Raw genomic sequence first — 25,069 nt, 5'->3', positions numbered from 1 at the left:
CCATCTACTGGTACCTCCCGAATGTCCGTTGACGCTCAGAAATGGATTTTACCAGCACCCCCCCCCCCCCCCCACCCCCACCCCCCAACGTTGTCAGGGGTCGTGTCAGGAGGCCCAGAAAATACCTATGTGACGGGCCTCGACGCTGGGAAGGCCCCGCCCATATTACCATACAGTATTCCAGATGTGGTCTCACCATGATCAACATGAGTAAATTTGAGAAGTATCTGTACAATAACCTAGAATAATCAGTTAAAATCAATTCAGAAGGCAAAGATCATGCCTAAACAACCTCCTTGACTTCTTTGTGGAAATGACATCCCAGTGGAGTTTAGAAAGCCAAACAACAGTGCTCTTTATCAAGTGCCAGTTGAAAAACTAAGTCCCACAGAACAGCTATTAGTCGCTCACCAGGTAAACACTGGGAATGCACACAAAGTTGGCTGAAGAACAGGAACGGGTTGAGTACACATTAGAGGAGTACTTTTTGAGTGAGGGGGTGAGTTCATTGTGGGGTGCCCTAGAGCTTGATATTGGGACAATTGTAGCAATACTTCCTTATTCCTGTACTGCAATCCCCTTGCAATAAAGACCAACATGCTATTTGCCTTCCTAATTGCTTGCTGTACCTGCATGTTAACTTTTTGCATTCCTTGTACAAACACGCCCAAGTCTCTTTGAACATCGACACTTACAAGTTGCACGCCTTTTAAAAAATATTCTGCTTTTCTATTCTTATGACTAAAGTGCATAACTTCACACTTCCCTACATTATACTCCATCCGCCATCTTGTTGCCCACTCACTTAACCTGTCAATATCTCTTTGCAGCCTTGCTGTGTCCTCCCCACAGCTTACCTTTCCACCTACCTTTGTATCATCAACAAAAGAGAATCTTGTCTGATGCCTTGGTGTCTAAAGTTTCTGGAAGATATCTTGCCTTCACTATTCACCATATTGGTGTATGGGCTTATATTTATGTGGACAATATTTATATGATAGGTACTTTGACCATTCTGGCAATCCTCCTTAGTTTCTTGTTTGTTTCCTTTTGCAGAAAAAATGGTTTATCCAGCAATGTGTGACCATCTTATCAACTCATTACAGTAAATCAAGTACTGATGGATTGATATTTTAATCTGTATGGTTTGTTCCCACAGCTCCTGAATCCTGAAGATGAACTAACACCAGGAAAGATTCGGGACAGCAATCGTTCAACCCTTCTGGCAACAATTCAGGAACATGGATACCCAACCATCAACCTCGGAATTGTGGGAGATAAGTAAGCATGTTACACATTATAGTGCATGGTTTAAAAACTAATTGTATCTGTTAATTGTTATGCCCCTTCTGGTAAAATTCAAGGTTTCGGTGCTGCTCAAGAACAGATGTCAGCTTTTCTCACCTTTTTAAGAATTTACTGATGACACATTTGAGGCTTTTTCCCCCACAAATTATGGTGTTAATTGCCTCTTTTGTGCTGTTTTTAACCCACCAGTAAATTTGTTCATATAAATTCCTATATATACTATTTTAAAGCATTTTTAAGAGTTCAGTGAATGCTTTAAAATAGTACAGTTAGGAATTTGGACCTTGAATTCAACAGTGCATGACGAAGAATGTACAGAGGATAAGTAGCTCTGTGTGTGTTGCTCATGTGTGGTCTGAAGGAGAAAATAGGTATACAGTGAAGATTATGGTTTATAAATTTATGCTTTGCCACAGCAACTTGATGGCATGAATTGAATAGAGAAATATCTACTGATTAAACTTGTTCCCAAAGTACATTATGTACCAACTATAAACTCTTCAAGTTGGCAATCGGCTTGTCAGAATCTCAAGAGGAATGTCAGCTTTTGTTAGTGGAATTGGATGTTGTCAACAAATCAGACGATTTGGAGGGCAGCGTTGGAGAATCTCAGAAATAATTAGATTTGCCAGTTATTTTAAATGGGTTAATATCTCTATTAAAGTCCTGGACCGAGAAGTGCTGTAACTATGTATTATGTGTTGATTATTAGTGCCAACTGTAATTTCTAGCCTATTCACATCCTAAAAACAGAAAATACACATAGCAGGTTCATATATATCAGCTAACGTTTGGATGAAACTCTTTATCAAAACTCAATTCTAAGATTTTGTTTCAGTGATACTAACTTAAGCAGGTCCTTTCGAAGCTACTCATAAGTTAGTGTTTAAAATAGTTAAATCAACGTGCATAATTATGCATAAGGAAGACGATTTGTCCCATCCATCCGGATGCCCTACAGTTCCTCCATTTCATATCCAATTACTATTTAAGTGAATCCAGGGATTTTGCCTTCATTGCTTCCCTGAGATCCCATTCCATGTGTTGATCACTCCTTGTGTGAAGAATAATTTCCTGATATAATCCTTTAACTGGCTTGAACCTATTTTCCTTCATCCTAATCTTCACAGTTTAATTTCAGGTAATATTCTGCAGTTACATTTTCCATACCATTTACAATCCTGTATACCTCTATAAGATTATGTCTCAAACATCCTTCCAGGCTGGAAAGCCGAAATCTCTAGCTTTTCCTCATACCTCTAAAATCAAGCCTTGTGCTTCCATTTTGCATTGACTCCACTTGAAAGTCTCCTTTTTTGTCTCATCAGAGTACTAAAGATGTTGCCTAAACACAGCACTATACAGTTTGATCAGAACATGCTCTGACATACTCTCTACAATTTTGGCTATACAGTTCAACAATCTAGTGCCTTTGGTTGTTGCTTTGCATTGTTTTCACATGTTTAGCATTGGGTATGTTAAGACTCCTAGATCTCTTCATACTTAGCTATTTCAATACCATTCACGGAGTACATGTTCCTTCCTATTTACAATATCTTGCAGTTGTCTGCAATAAATCTCATTTTTCAATGTTCGGCCATGTTTTTAATTTGTCCAACTCATCCTATATTTTCTGAGCTGCCTCCTAAAATTCCACTGCCCTGCTAGAGGACATCAAAATAAATTTGAGTACGTTGCAGTGGCTTTTTGAACCCAGATCATTTGTGTTAATGAGGACCAGTAGTAAATACAATACTGAGCCCAAGTGCACCCCACTTAGATCTTTTCAAAGTCAAAGAGGTTGGTTTAGATTACACAGCATCATCCCCTTCTGAATCTACAATGCTACTGTTTACTAGGTTATTATTCTAGAGGTAGTCCTCAAGTTTACCCCAGATAATCTGTTCAATTAGTGTCTGTTTTGTCAACCTTTTTAGCAAATGGGTATGACATTAGGCCTTGTTACAATCAAATGATCTATTTCCAATGTCCAGTGATTTCCTCACATCTATTGTTCGTACCTCAAATTTCCTCCCTAGCTTTTACCATTCTCTAATATTATCTAACTCTGAGTTATTTGTTTCTTTCAATCCTACTAATCATCCACATGATTTGGGATATAATGTGATATAGGATGGGGCAGATGTGTTTCTGATATAGTTTTGTCTTATGTATGTAGAATGCACCACAGTTTGGAATTATTGTAGGTGCATTTTGTAAATGACATTGGTTCATAATTGATTAGATTACCAATGAAAGGAACCTAGCACTGTAAAGTTCTACTGACGTCCGTGCAACTTTTATTTCCGTATTTAAAATATCTGTAATCCTTTGAGAAATAATTGTGCTCAAAAAGCAGAATCAATGTTGGTTACAAAATGCTGAAAGATATAGCAAACATAATAGCAAAAGCTAAAATTTTCTCTCAGTACATACTTCCAGAGCCCTTCAGAAAATGAATTGCATGCCTTCAGCACTTACACCTCTACATTGATTTCTAAATCTACTGCTATTGCAAATGCTATTAGTATGCTTTAGCTTGTTTTGCCCTGCAATTAAAGTGGATGAATATTGGGTACATCTGCAGCTTAAATTATGATAAATCCTTGAAGTATTTAAGCAGGATTTTTCGTATCTGGCTTGGTTCTTGGTTGTGTATCTGATCAAAACTAAAAAGCTCCAACAATTAAAAATTACTACTCTTTTCTCAGTTAATTGTTACATTAATTACATTCATTGTTAATTGTGATTTTGCTTTAAGATGAGCTCAAGAACATGACAGTTTTTTTCTTTAGTGTTGAGCTCGAATTTCACTATAATTGCATGCAGTACCATGTATGCTGTTGCTGCTTCAATTCAAAGTGACTAATTTATGCACTTTTTATTTCTTGAAAATCTATCCTTCACACCTGTGAAATTAATCTGTAACAAATTGCAAAATGAAAAAATATATACAGTTTTGCTTTTAAATAATTTTCTGGTTTTGTAAATCACAGACATAAACCAAGTACATGAAAGGTACATGTGGGAGAAAGGAATAAGAGGATATGTTAATAGGGTAAGGTTGGAGGTGGCTCATGTGTAGCATAAACACCAGCACAGACTGTTGTGCCAAATTCCGAAGTTTCTGTGCTGTAATAGTTCACATACTTAAAACCCTTAAAGATTATTTCTTTAAGTTTTGAGAAATATCTTAACTTTCCAAAAATTTTCTCATTCAGGAAGTCAATCTTCTCTCACTTCTAAAAATCAACATCTAACACTCTATCTCCATCCAATGATTCTTGTTTTTATCACACTTATCAGTAATAGTTGCTGCTCCTCTGAACATAGCTGTCTTTTGTTGCTAAAATTCAAGTATTCCAACCTATGCATTTTTCCTCTTCCCTACTTCTTCACTGTATTTGATCAAGGCTCATTGCTTTTCCATATCGTTCAATTCTTCGCCATCATCAGCCTTCTCTTCCTCCTACAGCCATTATGCTTCTAAAAACCCAAGCTTGTCCTTATCTGACCACTGCTTCTTGGCTTATATTGCAGTCTTTCACTCCTTTCAACCTTAGTAGAGTCCTGCACTTTCAGCATTGGTCTTGGCCTACCATCTACATCTCTCAATTACGAGGACCAGTGAGGGTCATGTGCTGGTTAAGTGCACTAAACTAGAGAGTATCAGGATGTGGTTTCTTCTCTGTAGTTGCTCAAATGGCAAATGTTAAGCCTGGTTATGCCATTAACCCATGCCTTTCAACCCCTACCTTTCAGCTGCTCAGCAGCCATTCTTTTCAATATCAGCTGCCTGTTTTGGATCATTAAGACTTCCTCCTGCCCTTTAACCGCTCAGTGGTCCCACTCCTCAGTTTCAGCAGCCCATTCTTGCCAGTGAATATGTCCTGTCCCCGCCTGTTAGTTGTTTGGTGGCCATTCATCTCACTTCAGCAGCCCTTTCTGCATGGTGAATAGTCTGCCATTGACTTTACATAACTTTGAATGTAGCCTATTAATTTTAAACCAAACATGTATATTTACAACAGTAGGCTGAGTGAAAATAAGTATTATTTAAAGCTTAGCGTATTTGCTACACTGCAATGGAGTTTATTAATTCTCAATCTCAGACAAAGCAAGCAAAAAATCAAATTAAGCAGTTTTCTTCATTTCCTTTGTGCCATTCTGCATCTGGATATTTGGACACAAAGAACAGCACAGGAACAGGCCATTCGCCCCTCCAAGCCTGCGCCAATCTTGATGCCTGCCTAAACTAAAACCTTCTGCACTTCCGGGGTCCATATCCCTCTATTCCCATCCTATTCATGTATTTGTCAAGATGCCTCTTAAACGTCTCTATGATACCTGCTTCCACCACCTCCCCTGGCAACAAGTTCCAGGCACTCACCACCCTCTGTGTAAAGAACTTGCCTCGCACATCCCCTCTAAACTTTGCACCTCTCACCTTAAACCTATGTCCCCTTGTAACTGACTCTTCCACCCTGGGAAAAAGCTTCTGACTATCCACTCTGTCCATGCCGCTTATAACTTTTTAAACCTCTATCATGTCGCCCCTCCACCTTCGTCGTTCCAGTGAAAACAATCCCAGTTTATCCAACCTCTCCTCATAGATAATGCCCTCCAGACCAGGCAACATCCTGGTAAACCTCCTCTGTACCCTCTCCAAAGCCTCCACGTCCTGCTGGTCGTGTGGTGACCAGAATTGCACACAATATTCTAAGTGTGGCCTAACTAAAGTTCTGTACAGCTGCAGCATGACTTGCCAATTTTTATACTCTGTGCCCTGACCGATGAAGGCAAGCATGCTGTATGCCTTTTTGACTAACTTATCCACCTGCGTTGCCACTTACAGTGACCTGTGGACCTGTACGCCCAGATCTCTCTGCCTGTCAATACTCCTAAGGGTTCTGCCATTTACTGTATACCTCTCGCCTGCATTAGACCTTCCAAAATGCATTACCTCACATTTGTCCGAATTAAACTCCATCTGCCATTTCTCCGCCCAAGTCTCCGACCGATCTATATCCTGCTGTATCCTCTGACAATTCTCATCACTTTCCGCAACCCCACCAACCTTTGTGTCGTCCGCAAACTTACTAATCAGACCAGCTACATTTTCCTCCAAATCATTTGTATATAATACAAACAGCAAAGGTCCCAGCACTGATCCCTGCGGAACACCACTAGTCACATCCCTCCATTCAGAAAAGCACCCTTCCACTGATACCCTCTGTCTTCTATGACCGAGCCAGTTCTGTATCCATCTTGCCAGCTCACCTCTGATCCAGTGTGACTTCACCTTTTGTACCAGTCTGCCATGAGAGACCATGTCAAAGGCCTTACTGAAGTCCATATAGATAACATCCACTGCCCTTCCTTCATCAATCATCTTCGTCACTTCCTCAAAAAACTCAATCAAATTAGTGAGACACGACCTCCCCTTCACAAAACCATGCTGTCTCTCGCTAATAAGTCCATTTGTGACACATGACACATATTTTGGGGCTGGATGTGAAGGAAGAGAGAAAGTGGAGAGGAAAGGGGAAATTTCCCTCAAACCCTCCCTCCTCATCCTTTAATTAACTTAACTCCCTCCTCCTTTCTCAATTCTTCTAACCCCCTCATACCTTCTCAATTCCCTGAAACCCCTTCCCCTCTCTCTACCTCCTCTTATCCTTCCTTCCTTCTCCTTTTTCCTGAACACTTCACTTGGCCTTAAAGCAACACCGCAGGAGATCAACTAGTAATCTGTAAATTGAAATAAACTAAAATAAAACATAAACTGCTGGAAAATATGAAGGTTTAATGAAAGTAAAAGAAAAACTTACCTGAGTGCCATTTGGAGAAATAGAGCTTGGGGGAGCCCTAGTGTTACCTTGCGGTGGAAAGCCTGAAAGACAAGTCATGGAAGGTATAGAAATCTATACAGTTCAAAAGCAACTCCAGGTGTTACACCTGGGAATGACTGCCAGCCATAACAAAATTATGACAAAGGAAGTAAGTGTGATAAGTAGGATGTGCACTTTTCATAATAGACACATATTAATTTTGTGGCATTGACTTCTCTATGCACATTTATTGTCAAGGTGCTCCATTTGGCTCACTGCAAAAAATGCTCTTTTGAATTTCAACTATAACTCCCTTTTGTTTTTAAATATTTGAATTAATTCTGTCTTAATTGTGCCAAGATGTAAGACCTTGATCTGATTTTTTTGTTTGTTTAGTTTTTCTTGTGAATGCAAAGTTTTGTTAGATAGCAACAGTCATATTTTATGTGTTAATTGCATTTAGTGGAAATATCCATTGTTTGAATTCTTTCCTTTAGTTATATGTTCATAGAATCATAGAATGGTTGCAGCATAGAAGGAGGGTTCAGTCCATACTGTCCGTGCTAGCTCTCTGTAAGAGCTACTCAGCTCGTCCCACTTTCCTGCCTGTTCTATGACATTACAGCCCTGAGGTTTGATAATCCAAGTAAATGTCCTGAGTTTTAATTGTTTCTGACAGATGGTGAGCAACTAATGATTTCCTAAGCAGAACCGTGTGATTATTAATATACTTAATTACGCGCGTGACTATTGGAAAACCTAGGGCCAGAGTTTGCGATAAAAGTAACAGTGTTGCTAACACCGCTCACCATTATTAATGTGTATATCAGAAAGCAACTTCCAGCAACCACACTTGTCAGTTAAATGCATAAATCAGGAGGTTTCTGACAAGTTGCCCTGCTCCTCCAGAAGCTGCGCAATATGGTTATCTCGCCGAGTGACTCACCATTCAAATACATAGAAAGCCGTGAAGTTGCTGTACTTACACGATATATACCACTCACCATAAAAAGTTACGGCTTGTCCATTCTAATGTAAATACCCCTTCAATGGCATAATATGTCTTACCGCTAAAAAAACCTCTGAAACTGAAAAATAACATTAACAAATGTGGAGTCTCGTTCCTTCATAGTTTAATTCTTGCTGGAAATTTAAAAGTAATAACGTTTAGTTTTTTTTTTACTTTCTCATTTATCTCTTCCCATAATCCATTCTTTATTTCCCTCTGTATTTTGCTTTCTGTACCTGACATTTGACATTGAATTCACAATTTTAACTTACGCTTCCTTGTTCAGATTCGACACTGCTCATTTATGATTCCTCAATTGGATTGGTTAAAGAGATATACCGTTGCTTTCCCTGTTCATACATGTCCCAGATGCCCTTAGAGGGGGCTGTGCTGTTTTGATAGTTGGCTGACAGGGACTTCCAGTATAAAAGCCTTAGAACGTCTATGGGCAAGTAGAGGTGTAACAGACCCCATGTGCTGCTGACCACAAAATCTGCTCCTTGTGCTTGCAGTTTCAGCCTAAACTATGTTTAATTAAACATGAACTGAGATGGGGCAGTATATTTTTTTTAAGCAGAGAATCGCAAATACTACGTTTTTAAAGAACTGGGGAAAATATTTGTACTGTTGATAGCTGTTGCAACCATTTACTGATATGTAGAAATTGCCAGTCTAAGCAATAAAGTACAAATTCTGATGTCTGTTTAATACAGCAATAAATGTTTCACATTTATAGAGTTAAATACTAATGAAGGCAGTTATTCAGGGTTAGATACAATTGTTATTAGTCACGCTATATTCTGGTTAGTTACATGAGGTACTTTGTCAGAGCTTGAAAATACACTTGGACTAGTCCCTGACGATACTGAAACGCTAAAATCTCAGTGTTGGGCAAGTTGTCATAGAACACGCGTCCCTTTTAAAGTCCAGGACTTTTTCAGCTACAGAAGCACAGAAAATATTATCCCTGTAGTCCCCATTGAAATGATTTCAGAGAGCTCAAGGAAGCTCAAAATAACAGCATCTCCAGAGCCATGTATAGGAAACTCGCCAGTTGTAAAATGTTAAATTTTGCAGTTGGCAAAGCAGGTTGGTTATCAAGTCAAGCTGTTCCACCAACTGCCAGTCTAATTGGTTGTTTAGTGCAAGGTGACTGTGTTGATGTGCAATATGCATTAACAGCTTGCACAGCTTGAACTATTTCACAAACCCCTTCAGTGTGTGCTGGAGTGGTGATAGAGGTATCAGAAAACCATCATCAACTACATCTGTTATTCTAGAACCTCTCGCCTATTCTTATGACCAGGTGAGAAAGGTGTCTAGGGGTCCCTCTCAGCCTTCACCTGGTCTTACTGCATCAGGATTTAATTTTTAAGCACACTCCCTTGGTGAATCCTTGTTACAGCTTTCCAATTATAAGACAAAGAAATGAGCACAAACAGGCTTTCTTAGGTTTGAAGAAGAAAGGTGAAATTTATTAAAACTTAAACTAAAAACTCTAATTCAGTTTACGTCTACAGATACACATCACACCCCACCCCACCCCACCGGCACAGTGGCGCAGTGGTTAGCACCGCAGCCTCACAGCTCCAGGGACCCGGGTTCGATTCTGGGTACTGCCTGTGTGGAGTTTGCAAGTTCTCCCTGTGTCTGCATGGGTTTCAAAGAACAAAGAAAATTACAGCACAGGAACAGGCCCTTCGGCCCTCCAAGCCTACGCCGATCCAAATCCTCTATCTAAACCTGTCGCCTATTTTCTAAGGGTCTGTATCTCTTTACTTCCTGCCCATTCATGTATCTGTCTAGGTACATCTTAAAAGACGCTATCGTGCCCGCGTCAACCACCTCCGCTGGCAAAGCGTTCCATGCACCCACCACCCTCCGGGTGCTCCGGTTTCCTCCCACATGCCAAAGACTTGCAGGTTGATAGGTTAATTGGCTATTATAAAATTGCCCCTAGTATAGGTAGGTGGTCGGGAAATAGAGGGACAGGTGGGGATGTAGTAGGAATCTGGGATTAGTGTAGGATTAGTATAAATGGGTGGTTGATGGTCGGCACAGACTCGGTGGGCCGAAGGGCCTGTTTCAGTGCTGTATCTCTAAACTAAACTAGCATGCATACGAGATAGGGACATGCAATTAGAGACAGAAAAGAGCAGAAGAAAAATAAAATGGAAAAGTTTGAAGCAATATCTGAAGAGTTTTTTTGTTACGGGTCTTCGAGCTCACTGTAGAGTCCTTGTTTGCAGTTGGGGCCCAGTATGTTTCTTAAACCTTGTTCACTGTAGGAGACTTTTCTCTCTTGGGGTTCACGTGTCTTCAGTGGGTTTCAGTTCAGTGAGAAAGAGATGCGAGCAGACAGGAGGAGAGGAGGTCTTTTCCAGTCAGGAGCAAGGAGCTTTCTGCCAGTTCAAACACTGTCTCTACAATTTAAAACTCCCCAAGTTAGTCCGCAGAGTAGTAACATGACTGGTATAACCACTTCTGGCTTTGTGTATTGGGTGGGTCAGGGAATGGTCCTTTGTTCCAGGCAGTGTCTGTTAATATGCAAAAATGTCCTTCCAGCCAGGGGCTTGGCAACCTCTTGTAACAGGCCTTCTCTTCTTTCCAGCAACAATTTGAAATTTAATGTTCATGGGTGAAATTAATGTGCCTCATTCCTGGCAGGTGGGGGCATGCATGACACCTGTATAGGAATCACGTGGAATATCTCGGTTTGGGTTAAGGGTCTTCCTGACACTCAGCAGAGCACAGTATAGACTCTAGTCCTTGAGGAGGGGTATATATTTTGTGACTAATGTTGGTTTAGTCTTCTCAGAAGAGTCTATATTCTCAAGTACCTCATTATAATCCTCTATTATTAACGCAAGGCATCATTTTTTGGCAGCCCTGTTCATAGGTCTTTTAGTTTTGTTGGCTTTTGGTGCACTCATGTTCCAAGATTTCTAACATCCTTCTGAGGTTCAGAGAATAGATTTTATACCAAAAATGGCATGCTTATGTTTAAGGTATTGTTTTACCAGACTGAATAGTTCAGTCAAACAATGGTTGTTTTTTTCTCCCCTTTACTGCTATCAGTGCATGATATTAAACTAATTAGCATAATGTTACTGTTGGCTGTGAATCTGAATCTTTTCAACTAATATAATTGGGTAAATTAATATGATTTGTTTCAGATTATGCAATGTTTCTAGTTGGGCAGTGAATCAATCTTCCATGGAAACTTATTTTTGTGGCAGATTTAAAATTATTTTCCACGGGGAAATGCAGCACACGCAAATATATTTAGCTCAGTTAAGTTGAGTGGATGATTTGAATTCTGAATTTAAATTTACTACAAAAATACTAACACCACTTACCCACACAACTTTTTTCATCGTGTGAATTTAAACAGTTCTACAGTAAATAAAAAAGCAAAATTCTGCAGATGCTGGAAATCTGAAATAGAAACAGAAAACGCGGGAGAACACTTAGCAGTCAGCATCAGTGGAGAGAGAAGCAGAGTTAACATTTCAGTTCAACAACCTTTCATCAGAACTGCAGTGCAGTGAGGCACTTCATGCCACTTATCTGCCCAATTGCTTTAATTTCCAATGGTCCAAATATAGCTCCCTAAAAACTGAGAAAATATTAGTATATTTGAATGGATAAATATTGGAAACAAATTGCATGTGTGAAATTATAATATTACCTCATATCAAATGGGCCAGTTGACTGTTTTTGCATTGATGCAAAATGTTTCAGACACATGGACACAAAAGTCAAGAATCCTCTGGATGATATTGCTGCAGGCCACGCAAAAGGTCAAGTGACCTCAGAGCTCCAAGCTAACTGCAGTATAACTGCTGTCTTGAATTCTTCCCCTCACATTAAAAATGTATCTGAAATACAGACAGTAATGAAAGAGTGGAGCGTTGTGCAGTTGTTTCAGCTGGCTGGGTCTGCCAGCTCTACATTGAACCCTGCAGGTACCACTCTGAGGTAACTCTCTATGGCATATGGAAAATATAATTGTTGTGAAACCTGGTTTTCTGGTTGGTATTTAAAATCAAAAATGAAGATTCATCAAACATGCCACATTTTTAAGATGAGCACTACATACAGAAGTTCATTGCATAAAGATGGAAAATAAAAGGTGTGCAAATCATCGAATGGTTGAATGCAAGTGCTAAATGAAATCTCAACAAAATGTACAGTTATGACAGAATGTTACTATTGCCTTAAACAGAAAGATCCCATTTAAATATAGCCAATTAAAATTAAGGTTTGAGGACAACAGAGTATAGTTTGAATACTGCCCCTCTTTTACTGGGCCTTAATCACCCTTCAGAGACAAGCAGTGTCATCATTGAGCAGATCAAGTTTTTATCTTCATGCTGTCCACTGTCAAGGAAGTTCTGTTGCTAATCAAAGACATTACACCATTCAACACCAGCCATCTTTTATCACACCTGATGGAGTAGACCTTTATTTTGTGTGATAGTGAGTTGGCAGCCTGTTTCACATCTCTTCTGATGTTTATTTCCAGGGCTGCCAACTCACTATTACTTGTTTTACACTAACGCACAAAATTCAGATCCATCCCAGTGTGCCGTTCAACCACTCCAGCTTCGGGCTGTGATCATGCTTTAGTGACTTCTCCCTGCTCCAGTTTGGGTTTGCCCCATGAGAACCTTGTTAGTAAAAATTTCGACCCGAGTCCTGTTGTATCTTTTACATGGAGCATTGGTTATGCTTTTGTCAACTGAAAACAAACAAATTAAATCTGCAAGACAAACTATAGCAAACATTACAGTTGCGTAGCACAGATTAAAACTTTATTTTATCAATTCATAATATGTAACATTACAATATTTCAGATGATCTGTGTGTAAATTCTGTCTATTTGGACACACAAAAAAGCTAACCAGAAATATAAATTGTCTTTTCAACCAACCTCATTTTAATTTGGGTTGAGGGGTCCTGTAGTCTTTTTCACCTACCCACTTGCAAAAAAATTCTATTGAATTCAAAATGGAATATCTAATGCTGTCTCCAGAATGGTTTTCACTGTTCTCACACAAGTACTTTAAATGAAATGCAAAGAAATCCAGACAATTGTGAGAGAATTCATCAAATGTAATGAATTAAACATGATTGCCTTGTGCTAGAATTTTGAAAGCTGAAGAAGCAGCACATGGTGAATTATTAAAGCAATTATCAGTAAATAGTTTTCACAGTGTGACAGTTGATTTTCAAAATCAGATTGGATGGGTTAAATTTTATATGTATTTATTTCATGGCTGGTAATGAGTTCAAGAGTATGAAATTAGTTACTTGATGTAGATTTACTGATTTAACTTTGAAAAATGGGTAAGATTTGAGAGTTATTCAAATAGAAATATGTAAACCTGACCTCGTCATTAATTGCACATACCCTAAATTGTAGACCTTTTTGAAAATTGTTCTTTATGCTATCATTAGTGAGAGAATATGCCCAAATATCGCATGGCACTGCTTATGTGTCTTTTAACCACAGAAGTGGCAATCACGTAATGATCAACATTTCATTACCATGTCTGAGCTGTAAAGCCTTTTAAGGCCACAAAGTTAAATTGGTAAAAATTTAGACTAAGATCATTCATTGTTTAATTCATTGGTCAATGATCCTTGAAAATTGAAACTTGCTTATTTGCTTCTCTATCCAGCACACAACATTGTAAAACTCGTTTGCCCCATGGCAAAATGTGACATCTGCATGTGAGGATGTACAGATTTCAGTACGGTGCTGACAGATGTTCTGTGGCATTGTTCATGTTGAGACAGACAACAGACATTGTGCTATGGCAAGTGGGATGTGCTGCACATCTTTTGAAATCACTTGAAATGGCACAAACTTCCACGTTTATGCTTAGTCTTGCTGTGAAAACCCTCGGAAAAAGATATGCCTTGATCAATGAGGTGTAACTGGGTTTTCAACAACGTACTGGTTTGTATTCCTGAACAACCTCTGGTCCTGATAAACTAATTTTATATTTGTGGAATGTCAAATTTTTCCACTCTAAATAAAAATTCCATAGGTGTTTAATATATTTTTTTTAAAGTTTGTTATATTTCAGTTACCTTATCCAAATCTTTATTTCACTTCCTAAAATGATCATAAAGTGATGGATAATCTGTACATTTTATTTCCTGGTTTGCTGTCTTCAGTGTGGTTGGCTGCTTACCCTGCTTGATGACATCACTGTTGTTTGATGCCGATGATCCTCTATATTTGACACCAGAATGAAATTAATGTCAGAAAAGGGGAAATCCACGCTACAGATAGTGATAGATCTTAATGGGCAGCCTTCTTCGTCACTTTGCTGCTGACCACAAAATCTGGGCAATAGTTTAGATTTTGCCCTTCCATTCACCACAATATTTCTGCTGCTGATCTGTTTAATCACACCCTCCCCTCCACCTTTGATGCCCTTGTTCCCGTTAAACTATTACCCTGTCCCACCCTGGGTGTTCCCCTCGCTTACGGCCCCCATCAACACTCCCTTAAGTCCAAGGGACCTAGATTTGAACGTTTATGGCTCACAACTGGTTTCACACCAGGTGCAGCATATATGCAGTATGGTGTGAAACCATGTTTTAGGAATGTTTATGTGAATTATTGAACCTTCATAGTACTTCATAGATTTACTTTTGGCTCATCAATCATGCATCACTGTGTCATAACATTAAAAGTTAGCTGTCCAAGAAACACAGCTCTGCAAGTACATCCAAGGATATAAATAAAATCTTTCTTTATCAGTCAGCTAAGTGCAACTGTAGTGAGAGGGAGCCACCAGTGTAAAGCTGCCAGCTGTGCATCAAAACAGGTATCTGTAGTTTGACAGCCTTCATCAAGATATTGAGATGACTAGATTGAAGCATTTCAATTGTCCCATTATCCATTATTTTCATATTTGCTTTCTGAAATGTCTTCACAATCTCTGAAAATTGATGTTTGCACTGAAGAAAAGTTGTGCTCATGTGAAAATATAGTTGCATAGTACACCCCTGTTCTAAATTACAATCAGTAACAGATGCAGATTAGACAAATATTTCACCAGGTGGCAGTAGATTCCAGTTCATTCACGTTCGAGATAGCCTTGTGGAGCAACTTTATATCTGCATCTTGCAACATTAGTAGCAGACTGTTACTAGTGTCCCATGTGAACACCTATTTTACAAGGTGAGGCGAGAACAGTAAACCTTCACTGTTCAGTGTATTTTTCAATAGAGACATATTCTGCGAATATGTGAAGTTTCTTGGTCATCATTTCGCATATACTTGTCTTTAATTATTTCCCAGACATCAAGTATTAACTATATTTGATCTTGAACCCAACGGAAGATATATTCTTAACAAGGACTTAAGGAGTAATACATAAATTTCAGAAGTTTCGCTGTTGTGCGTTAGAATCACTAATTAGAGTTACTAACACACCTTGTCCCCATACCCATCCTAGATTTGTGTACAGAATTACTTGTGTAGCTTTGCATTGCCAACAAGCAAACAAAATATTCAGTGCTTTGCAAATTTCATCTGACCCAAAAAAAAGTCTTAAACCTCAATGATACAAAAAATTCCACTTTGCTTTTCAAAAAGAGTTTGTAAAATTTAAGAATTAATATTTCATTAAATAAATACCAGTTCTCTCTATTCTCTTGACAGCGTCAGCTACTGTTTCTCTGATATTTATCTTCCATTGGATCAATCCAAGTATGGGGCAATCAATCTAATAAACAAGAGCATTCTTTTAAGTAGCATTATTAGTTGAGCCTCAAGGTGATGAATATGTGAGTAAGATTTTTGCAACTGAAAGGGCTTGTTGAGTGAAGACAAGCAATGTTGGTAACGGAACAGGTGGGGGAAAAGGACTGAGCTCATAGTCGAGCAGTGCACCAAAGTTCTGCACCTCTGGTTTTAGCCAGAAATGCTGATGGAATCTAGATTAGAGGCACGTAGGTGCTGCTGGACGGAAAGGGGTTACCATTAGTTTATTCAACATTAACCAAGAAGAAATTGTGGCTCAATTATTCAAGTTTTGTTTCTCAGAGTTTTGGAAGTTTTTTATTAACATTTAATAAGTATATTTGTTTGATTTGTAGCCCTGATGACCTGCTGAATGCGCTCAATGAAGGGATAAGTCGTGCTGATATCATCATTACTTCAGGGGGTGTATCCATGGGAGAGAAGGTAATGAACTTGAAATATATATTAAATATAACGGAACAGGTGGGGGAAAAGGACTGAGCTCATAGTCGAGCAGTGCACCAAAGTTCTGTTCTATTAAAATACTAAGTTAATTTTAAATTACGTGGATTGAATTGGATAAGTATGGAATGATCGGTGCATAGAAGAATAGTCATGATTCTTCTCAACTCAGTAGAACTGGAATGTTCCTACCTTGAGAGCCTTTCATCAGTCCATAGCATATTCCATGAGAGATGAAAGCCAGAAGATTAAAACACCAGGAAATGTGCATTCAGATAAAGAACAAAGGAGAAGATTAAAGAGCAAGGAAAGGAGGGAAAAACAAATGAACTAAATATGGGAAAGTCATTTTTTGAAATTTCATTCATGGGATGTGGCCGTCGTTGGCAAGGGCAGCATTTATTGCACATCCCTATTTGCAGTTGAGAAGCTGATGGAGAGCCACCTTCTTGAACCACTGCAGTCCATGTGGTGAAGGTACTTACACAGTGCTGTTAGGGAGGGAGTTCCAGGATTTCGACCAAATGTCGATGAAAGAAAGGCAATAATTTTTCAAGTCAGGAAGGTGTGTGAGTTAGAGGGGAACTTGGAAATGGTGGTGTTCCCATGTGCCTGCTGCTCTTGTCTTTCTAGGAGGTAGAGGTCACAGGTTTGTAAGGTGCTGTTGAAGAAACCTTGGCGAGTTGCTGCAGTGCATTTTGAATATGGTATACACTGCTGCCACTGTGTGCCGGTGGTGGAGGGAGTGAATGTTTAAGGTGGTGGATAGGGTGCCAATCAATTGGACTGCTTTGTCCTGGATGGTGTCGAGTTTCTTGTGTTGTTGCAACTGCACTCCTCCAGGCAAGTGGAGAATATTCCATCGCACTGCTGACTTGGGTGATGGACAGGCTTTGGGCAATCAGGAGTTGAGTTACTTAAAAAGAACAAAGAAAATTACAGCACAGGAACAGGCCCTTCGGCCCTCCAAGCCTGCGCCGATCCAGATCCTCTATCTAAACATGTCGCTTATTTTCTAAGGGTCTGTATCTCTTTTCTTCCTGCCCATTCATGTATCTGTCTAGATACATCTTAAAAGAGGCCATCGTGCCCGCATCTACCACCTCCGCTGGCAACGCGTTCCAGGCACCCACCACCCTCTGCGTAAAGAACTTTCCACGCATATCCCCCCTAAACTTTTCCCCTCTCACTTTGAACTCGTGACCCCTAGTAATTGAATCCCCCACTCTGGGAAAAAGCTTCTTGCTATCCACCCTGTCTATACCTCTCATGATTTTGTACACCTCAATCAGGTCCCCCCTCAACCTCCGCCTTTCTAATGAAAATAATCCTAATCTACTCAACCTCTCTTCATAGCTAGCGCCCTCCATACCAGGCAACATCCTGGTGAACCTCCTCTGCACCCTCTCCAAAGCATCCACATCCTTTTGGTAATGTGGCGACCAGAACTGCACGCAGTATTCCAAATGTGGCCGAACCAAAGTCCTATACAACTGTAACATGACCTGCCAACTCTTGTACTCAATACCCCGTCCGATGAAGGAAAGCATGCTGTATGCCTTCTTGACCACTCTATTTACCTGCGTTGCCACCTTCAGGGAACAGTGGACCTGAACACCCAAATCTCTCTGGACATCAATTTTCCCCAGGACTTTTCCATTTACTGTATAGTTCACTCTTGAATTGGATCTTCCAAAATGCATCACCACGCATTTGCCCTGATTGAACTCCATCTGCCATTTCTCTGCCCAACTCTGCAATCTATCTATATTCTGCTGTATTCTCTGACAGTCCCCTTCACTATCTGCTACTCCACCAATCTTAGTGTCGTCTGCAAACTTGCTAATTAGTCCACCTATACTTTCCTCCAAATCATTAATGTATATCACAAACAACAGTGGTCCCAGCACGGATCCCTGTGGAACACCACTGGTCACACGTCTCCATTTTGAGAAACTCCCTTCTACTGCTACTCTCTGTCTCCTGTTGCCCAGCCAGTTCTTTATCCATCTAGCTAGTACACCTTGGACCCCATGCGCCTTCACTTTCTCCATCAGCCTGCCATGGGGAACCTTATCAAACGCCTTACTGAAGTCCATGTATATGACATCGACAGCCCTTCCCTCATCAATCAACTTTGTCACTTCCTCAAAGAATTCTATTAAGTTGGTAAGACATGACCTTCCCTTCACAAAACCATGTTGCCTATCACTGATAAGCCCATGTTCTTCCAAATGGGAATAGATCCTATCCCTCAGTATCTTCTCCAGCAGCTTTCCTACCACTGACGTCAGGCTCACCGGTCTATAATTACCTGGATTATCCCTGCTACCCTTCTTAAACAAGGGGACAACATTAGCAATTCTCCAGTCCTCCGGGACCTCACCCGTGTTTAAGGATGCTGCAAAGATATCTGTTAAGGCCCCAGCTATTTCCTCTCTCGCTTCCCTCAGTAACCTGGGATAGATCCCATCCGGACCTGGGGACTTGTCCACCTTAATGCCCTTTAGAATACCCAATACTTCCTCCCTCCTTATGCCGACTTGACCTGGAGTAATCAAACATCTGTTCCTAACCTCAACATCCGTCATGTCCCTCTCCTCGGTGAATACCGATGCAAAGTACTCGTTTAGAATCTCACCCATTTTCTCTGACTCCAAGCATAACATTCCTCCTTTGTCCTTTAGTGGGCCAATCCTTTCTCTAGTTACCCTCTTTCTCCTTATATATGAATAAAAGGCTTTGGGATTTTCTTTAACCCTGTTTGCTAGAGATATTTCATGACCCCTTTTAGCCCTCTTAATTCCTTGTTTCAGATTGGTCCTACATTCCCGATATTCTTTCAAAGCTTCGTCTTTCATCAGCCGCCTAGACCTTATGTATGCTTCCTTTTTCCTCTTTGCTAGTCTCACAATTTCACCTGTCATCCATGGTTCCCTAATCTTGCCATTTCTATCCCTCATTTTCACAGGAACATGTCTCTCCTGCACGCTAATCAACCTCTCTTTAAAAGCCTCCCACATATCACATGTGGATTTACCTTCAAACAGCTGCTCCCAATCTACATTCCCCAGCTCCTGCCGAATTTTGGTATAGTTGGCCTTCCCCCAATTTAGCACTCTTCCTTTAGGACCACTCTCGTCTTTGTCCATGAGTATTTTAAAGCTTACGGAATTGTGATCACTATTCCATATTCCACTTGCCACAGAATTCCCAGCCTCTGATCTCTTGTAGTTACAGTATTTCTGTGGCTGGTTCAGTTACATTCCCAGTCAATTGTAACTCCCAGGATTGTAATCTCCCAGGAGATTCGACAATAGCAATGCCATTGAACGTCAAGGAGAGATGGTTATATAAGGTGTCATTGCCTGCCATTTAGGTGGTCCGAATGTTACTTGCCACTTCTCAATCCAAGTCTGAATGTTGTCCAGGTGTTGCTGCATGTGGACACGGACTGCTTCATTATCTGAGGAATTGCGAATATAACTGAACACTGTGCAGTCATCAGCAAATATACCCACTTCAGACCATATGCTGGAGGGAAAGTAATTAGTGAAGCAGCTGAAGATGGTTGGGCCAAGGACACTACCCTGACGAACTTCTGCAGCAATGCCCTGGGGATAGGATGATTGACCTTTAACAACCATAACCAGCTTCTTTTGTACTAGATATGACTCCTGCCAACAGCGAGTTTTCTCCCTGATCCCCACTGACTTCGATTTTATGAGGATTCTTTGGTGACACATTCAGTCAAATGCTGCCTTGATGTCAAGGGCAGTCAGTGTCACCTTATCTCTGGAATTCAGCTCTATAATCTATGTTTACGCCAAGGCTATAGTGAGCTGTCGAGGTGAGTTGTCCTGCCAGAACCCAAACTAAGCATCACTGAGCATGTTATTGATGAGTAAGCGCTACTTGATAGCGCTGTAGTCGACACCTCCCATTACTTCACTGATGATTGAGAGTAAGCTGATGGGGCGATAATTGGCTGGATTGGTTTTGTCCTGCTTTTGGTGGACAGGACATACCTGGGCAATTTTCCACTTTGTCAGCTGGATGCCATTTTTGTAGCTGTACAGCTTGGTTTAAGGCGCAGCTAGTTCTGGAGCACCAGTCTTCAGCACCTGAAAAATTGTCAGGGCCGGTAATCTTTGCTGTATCCAGTGCTTTCAACCATTTCTTGATATCACGTGAAGTGAATCTAATTGGCTGAAGACTAACACCTGTGATGCTGGGGACCACAGAAAGAGGGTGAGGTGGATCATCTACTTGGCCCTTTTGGATAAAGATGATTGTGAATGCTTCAACTTTGTCTTTTGCACTTGCATGCTGGGCTCCACCATCTTTGAGAATGGGACTGTTCATGGAGCTTCCTCCTCCCATTAGCTTTTTAAATGTCCACCACCATTCACAACTGGATATGGCTGGACTGCAAAGCTTTAATCTGATTCATTGATGGTGGGATTGCTTAGCCCTCTCTATAGCATGCTGCTGCCACTGTTTAGCATGCTTGTACTCCTGTGCTGTAGCTTTGCCAGGTTGGCACCTCATTTTTAGCTGCATCTAATGCTGGTCCTGAATGCTCTTCTACACTCCTCATTGGTCCCCTAGCTTTACATTTATGGTCGAGTGAGGAATATGCCAGCCATGAGGTTACAGATTGTAGTGGAATACAATTCTGCTGCTGCTTATGGCCCACAGAACCTCATGGATGCCCAGTTTTAAGCTGCTAGATTTGTTCTGAGTCTATCCCCATTTATCACGATGCTAATGCAATATAACAAGATAGTGTATCTCCTCATTGTGAAGATGAGACTTTGCCTCCACAAGGACTGTGTGGTGGTCACTCCTACCAATACCATCATGGATTGATGCATCTGCGGCAGGTGGATTGGGGAGGACAAATCCAAGTAGATTTTTCCCTCGTATTGGTTCTCTCACCATCTGCCACAAGCCCAATCTGGCAGCTGTTTGCTTCAGGACTTGGCCAGTTCAATCAAACCATCCCATGATCCCAAAAGCTACTGTCCCATTTCCCTTCTTTCTCCAGTCTACTCTCAGCTATCAGCCCCATATCAACACCAGCCAAAAAGTCAATACCATGATGAAACTGCTCCAGAAACTCATTGGAACGTCAAGAGGGAGCATAGCCAGAACACTTTGCACTGCAACAGTGGCCATAATCTACTCTGCAGAATCTTACTGTGCCTCATGGTCCTGCACCCGCCACACAAAGGTCATGGACATGCAGCTAAATGCTGCCATTAGAACAGTGTTAGGACACTTAAGTCCACTCCAATTGAGTAGCTGCTAGTGCGATGCCAGAATGCTCTGCCTGCCAGTCACTGCAAAGCCATTGTGCTCCATGAGATGGAAAAATTCATGAGCAACACCAACTTTCCTATTCATGAAGACTTGAAAAATCCACCAGGAAAGCACTTAAAATTGCACCAGCCATTCTAGGAAACTGTAGCTAAAATTCATGCAGCTGGTATCAATCCAGTATCCAGATGGACAGAATCTTGGGATGCATGCACCTCATCGTTGACCCAACAGCAGAGGTCCCTGGTTTCGACCTCCCTCGTAGACAATGGACAGCATTCAACCGAATCTGAACCGGTATGGACGATGCAGTCACCTGCTCCATAAGTAGAATGTGGGATTGTGGCCATGCGTCCTAGACCATGGAACTCGTCACATCAACCTGTCCACTAAGATCTGTTGCAGGTGGCTTGTCATTTCTCCTCTCGGCATCTCATCAAATGGATCACCAAACTAGTCATTCCATTATCAGCTTTTCCCATCATACAAAAGTAGTAGTAGTAGTATCAGTGACCTAACTGCATTGACGGAGCTTTTTTATGTTTTTGTGGGCAAAACAGTCAACCAGGTGCATTGTGTACAGAGTCAGAATAATTTTAAGATTGCACTATTATAATTTCAAGTTCATTTATTTTTCCTGAATTATTGTCGAATTCAATACAAATTCCTTTCTAAATTTCATTCGGAAACAATACTGTCCAACAAACTGATTCACGAATGGCGTGCAACAATAGCAAAGCAAATAAAGAAATAGCAAATATAGAAACAGCTTTAAAGGATACAATGAGACAGAATGTAATGCATTCCCTTTGCCTGGTAGGACAAGCAGCCCTCTTTTCACATCCATCCAACTCTCGTGTCTGAATGTACAGAGATAAACCTCATTGAAACATAACTGTTCTTCTTAGTCATACCTGTCAACACATCATTAGTACAATGGGCATTTGTGTCACATTTGTATATTGATGACCACTGTTTATGTATTGTTCCTGCCAATTGGTATGAAGTAGCTCAAGACAGCTTTGTTTAAAATTACCAGCGCCTTCTCCTATATTTACACCATAAAATTTATGACACCTATCATCTGTTATTGAGTGGGTAAGATTATTTATCTCAATGCAATGGCTGATCTTTCTTCAATATAAATGCTCTGGAAAATCTCTTTCCCTTTCTATTTTAATCTTCCTCAGGCACTTGCTGCAGGTCAGAAGATAATCAAGTTAAAATATTTCATAAAGCAACCTTTTAAATATTGACTATTAAAAATGTGCCTGAATTAGGTGGCTATCAGTCAGAATTTTGCTTGCCTTGTAAAATTCTACGCGCAATCATTCATATTGTAGAATAAAATGCTAAAATAACTCTCTCTCCAGACAATAACAGGTTACATTTCTATAGTATTGCACATATAAAAAATATCATGAGCATGCTACAGAAAAGTGGATATCAAGGGAAAGAGGGAAATGGAATTGGAGTAATGAAAGAACAATCAAAGAGAAGAAGACATTTGAAAACAGGAAGGAGGAGAGCAAGATGAAGCTGCAGCCATTTTGGGATAGGCTGTAGCTGGATGCCACTACCACTGCCTTCTCTTTACGATATTGTTATGACCGAGGTTGGAGGAATGCACTGTCTTTCTCTAATTCCACTACTCCACTGGTCACAACATATATTTAAATGTTTTACCCAGTTACCAATTCGGCCAGTTATATACTTTATCTATATTAGTTACAAAATAAAAATCCGCCAACCAGGTTTCTTTAATAAACAAACAAAATTGTTGATTTATTATAAAATAAGACTTATTCAATAAATATGCAAAGCTTAATAACACACAGTTTAAAATATGAAGACATAAATATATTCCCTTCTAAATAGCCAAACGTAAACCCACACGTACACATACAAACACCGATTTAAAGAAAAAATAAAGAAACTTTCTCTGCAGAGATCAACTTTAAAAGAACAAAAATACTTTTGCCAAATACCTGTTAATTCTTGAAGAAAAAAAGGATAAGATATGAAATGTTCCAGATGATGTTCGGTCTGGCGCCCTGGTACACGTAGACAGGTGTCACTAGATACATGCGGTTGTCACTGGGATCTTTTCAGAAACAGTTCATTCAGGAGATGTCGAGAGGAAGTCTTGCAGGCTTTTCAGGACAATTACTGCATCAATGGCTTCAGCAATCACATTGGATTCTCAGAAAAGTTTTCAACACAGGTGGCAAAGGATGAGTTGGGTGCTTCTCTCTTAGCAGGATACACACCAACTGCTCATTTAAACAGTTCAAAAATGAAACCAACTCCTGACCACCATAAATCTAGACATGTGACTTTGCTGTAAACAACTCCAATAGGCAGCAAGGCTCCTGCTATTTACTTAGCTTAAGACATGTGACTTCCAGTAAGTGTTCATTTTTAAACAAAGTCCCGAGTGTCCTTTCAGTGACCCCATTTAAAAAAGGGTCTAGGATCTCCTCAGGTATTTTCCACACTCTTTTAAACACAAGTCCTCAAAAAATATTAATAATGGAAGCACGTTCATGACAATATATTAGATACCATTGTTCTGCCAGGCCCACTTGACTGATCCTTCATGAGGACACCAGATCCATCAATAAAGCAGATTTGTAACTGAACAACTTTAGGTTATGTGAGTCAGCAACTCAAAATAGTGGGTACCCTGATTTCTTTAAAAGCAGATTAAGGTACCATGACATTATTAGTGGCCACAGTTTGTAGTAAATAACTCATAAATCTGAAAGACGTATTTCCCAAGCAACACATCTATCAGAAAAAGGTGGAAAATGAGTATTGCTGCCACATGGGCAAACACACAGTTTAATTCAGTCCACAATTAGGGAGCTTTTGAGTGAATGCCTAAGAAATGGAATCATTTACATGACCACAGTATCATAACACACACTTCTTTAGAAATTAAACACAATTTGTCAAACGCTTGGTTCAATGAATGAATACTGTTACTCAAAAAAGCATCAACCTTCGAGAGTCATCCTGCCCATCTCAGCACGATTTCTTGGGTTAATGTCAAAAATCTTAATATTCAAATTAATCCACTTGACTGCCACATAGGTTAATCCTCTTATATTCACGAACTGTCTTTACTGATCTGTCCATACAAATAACCTGTTTACTCCACCATCCTCAATCTGAAGGAGTGGAAAATACCATTTAGTTGTCTTCTGTTTAGTATGTGAAGGATGCACATGATGCAGTCAGATTGTCTACCTCCTTGCTTCACAGTTGTAGATTGAGAAAGATACATACTGCACTAATCCAAGTTGTTTCTTCAGTTTGAAAATTAACTAAATAGTGAATTGTTGGTATTGTTCAAAAGATTTTGTT

The 25,069-nt window shown here is 40.1% G+C and overlaps 1 protein-coding gene across 10 annotated transcripts in view; it reads left to right on the top strand.

The window, feature by feature from the left end:
* Window positions 1–25,069, top strand: part of LOC137373899 (gephyrin) — a 623,883-nt gene that overhangs the window by 559,537 nt on the left and 39,277 nt on the right. For all 10 annotated transcript variants that reach the window (XM_068039448.1, XM_068039442.1, XM_068039444.1 and 7 more), the window contains 2 exons: window positions 1,160–1,281; window positions 16,273–16,360. In XM_068039448.1, the coding sequence (XP_067895549.1) occupies window positions 1,160–1,281; window positions 16,273–16,360 (210 nt within the window). The remainder of the gene's footprint in view (window positions 1–1,159; window positions 1,282–16,272; window positions 16,361–25,069) is intronic.

Source organism: Heterodontus francisci, chromosome 9, assembly GCF_036365525.1.
Source record: "Heterodontus francisci isolate sHetFra1 chromosome 9, sHetFra1.hap1, whole genome shotgun sequence".
NCBI classification, from domain to species: Eukaryota; Metazoa; Chordata; class Chondrichthyes; order Heterodontiformes; family Heterodontidae; genus Heterodontus; species Heterodontus francisci.
This window is presented reverse-complemented; position numbering and strand designations above follow the sequence as displayed.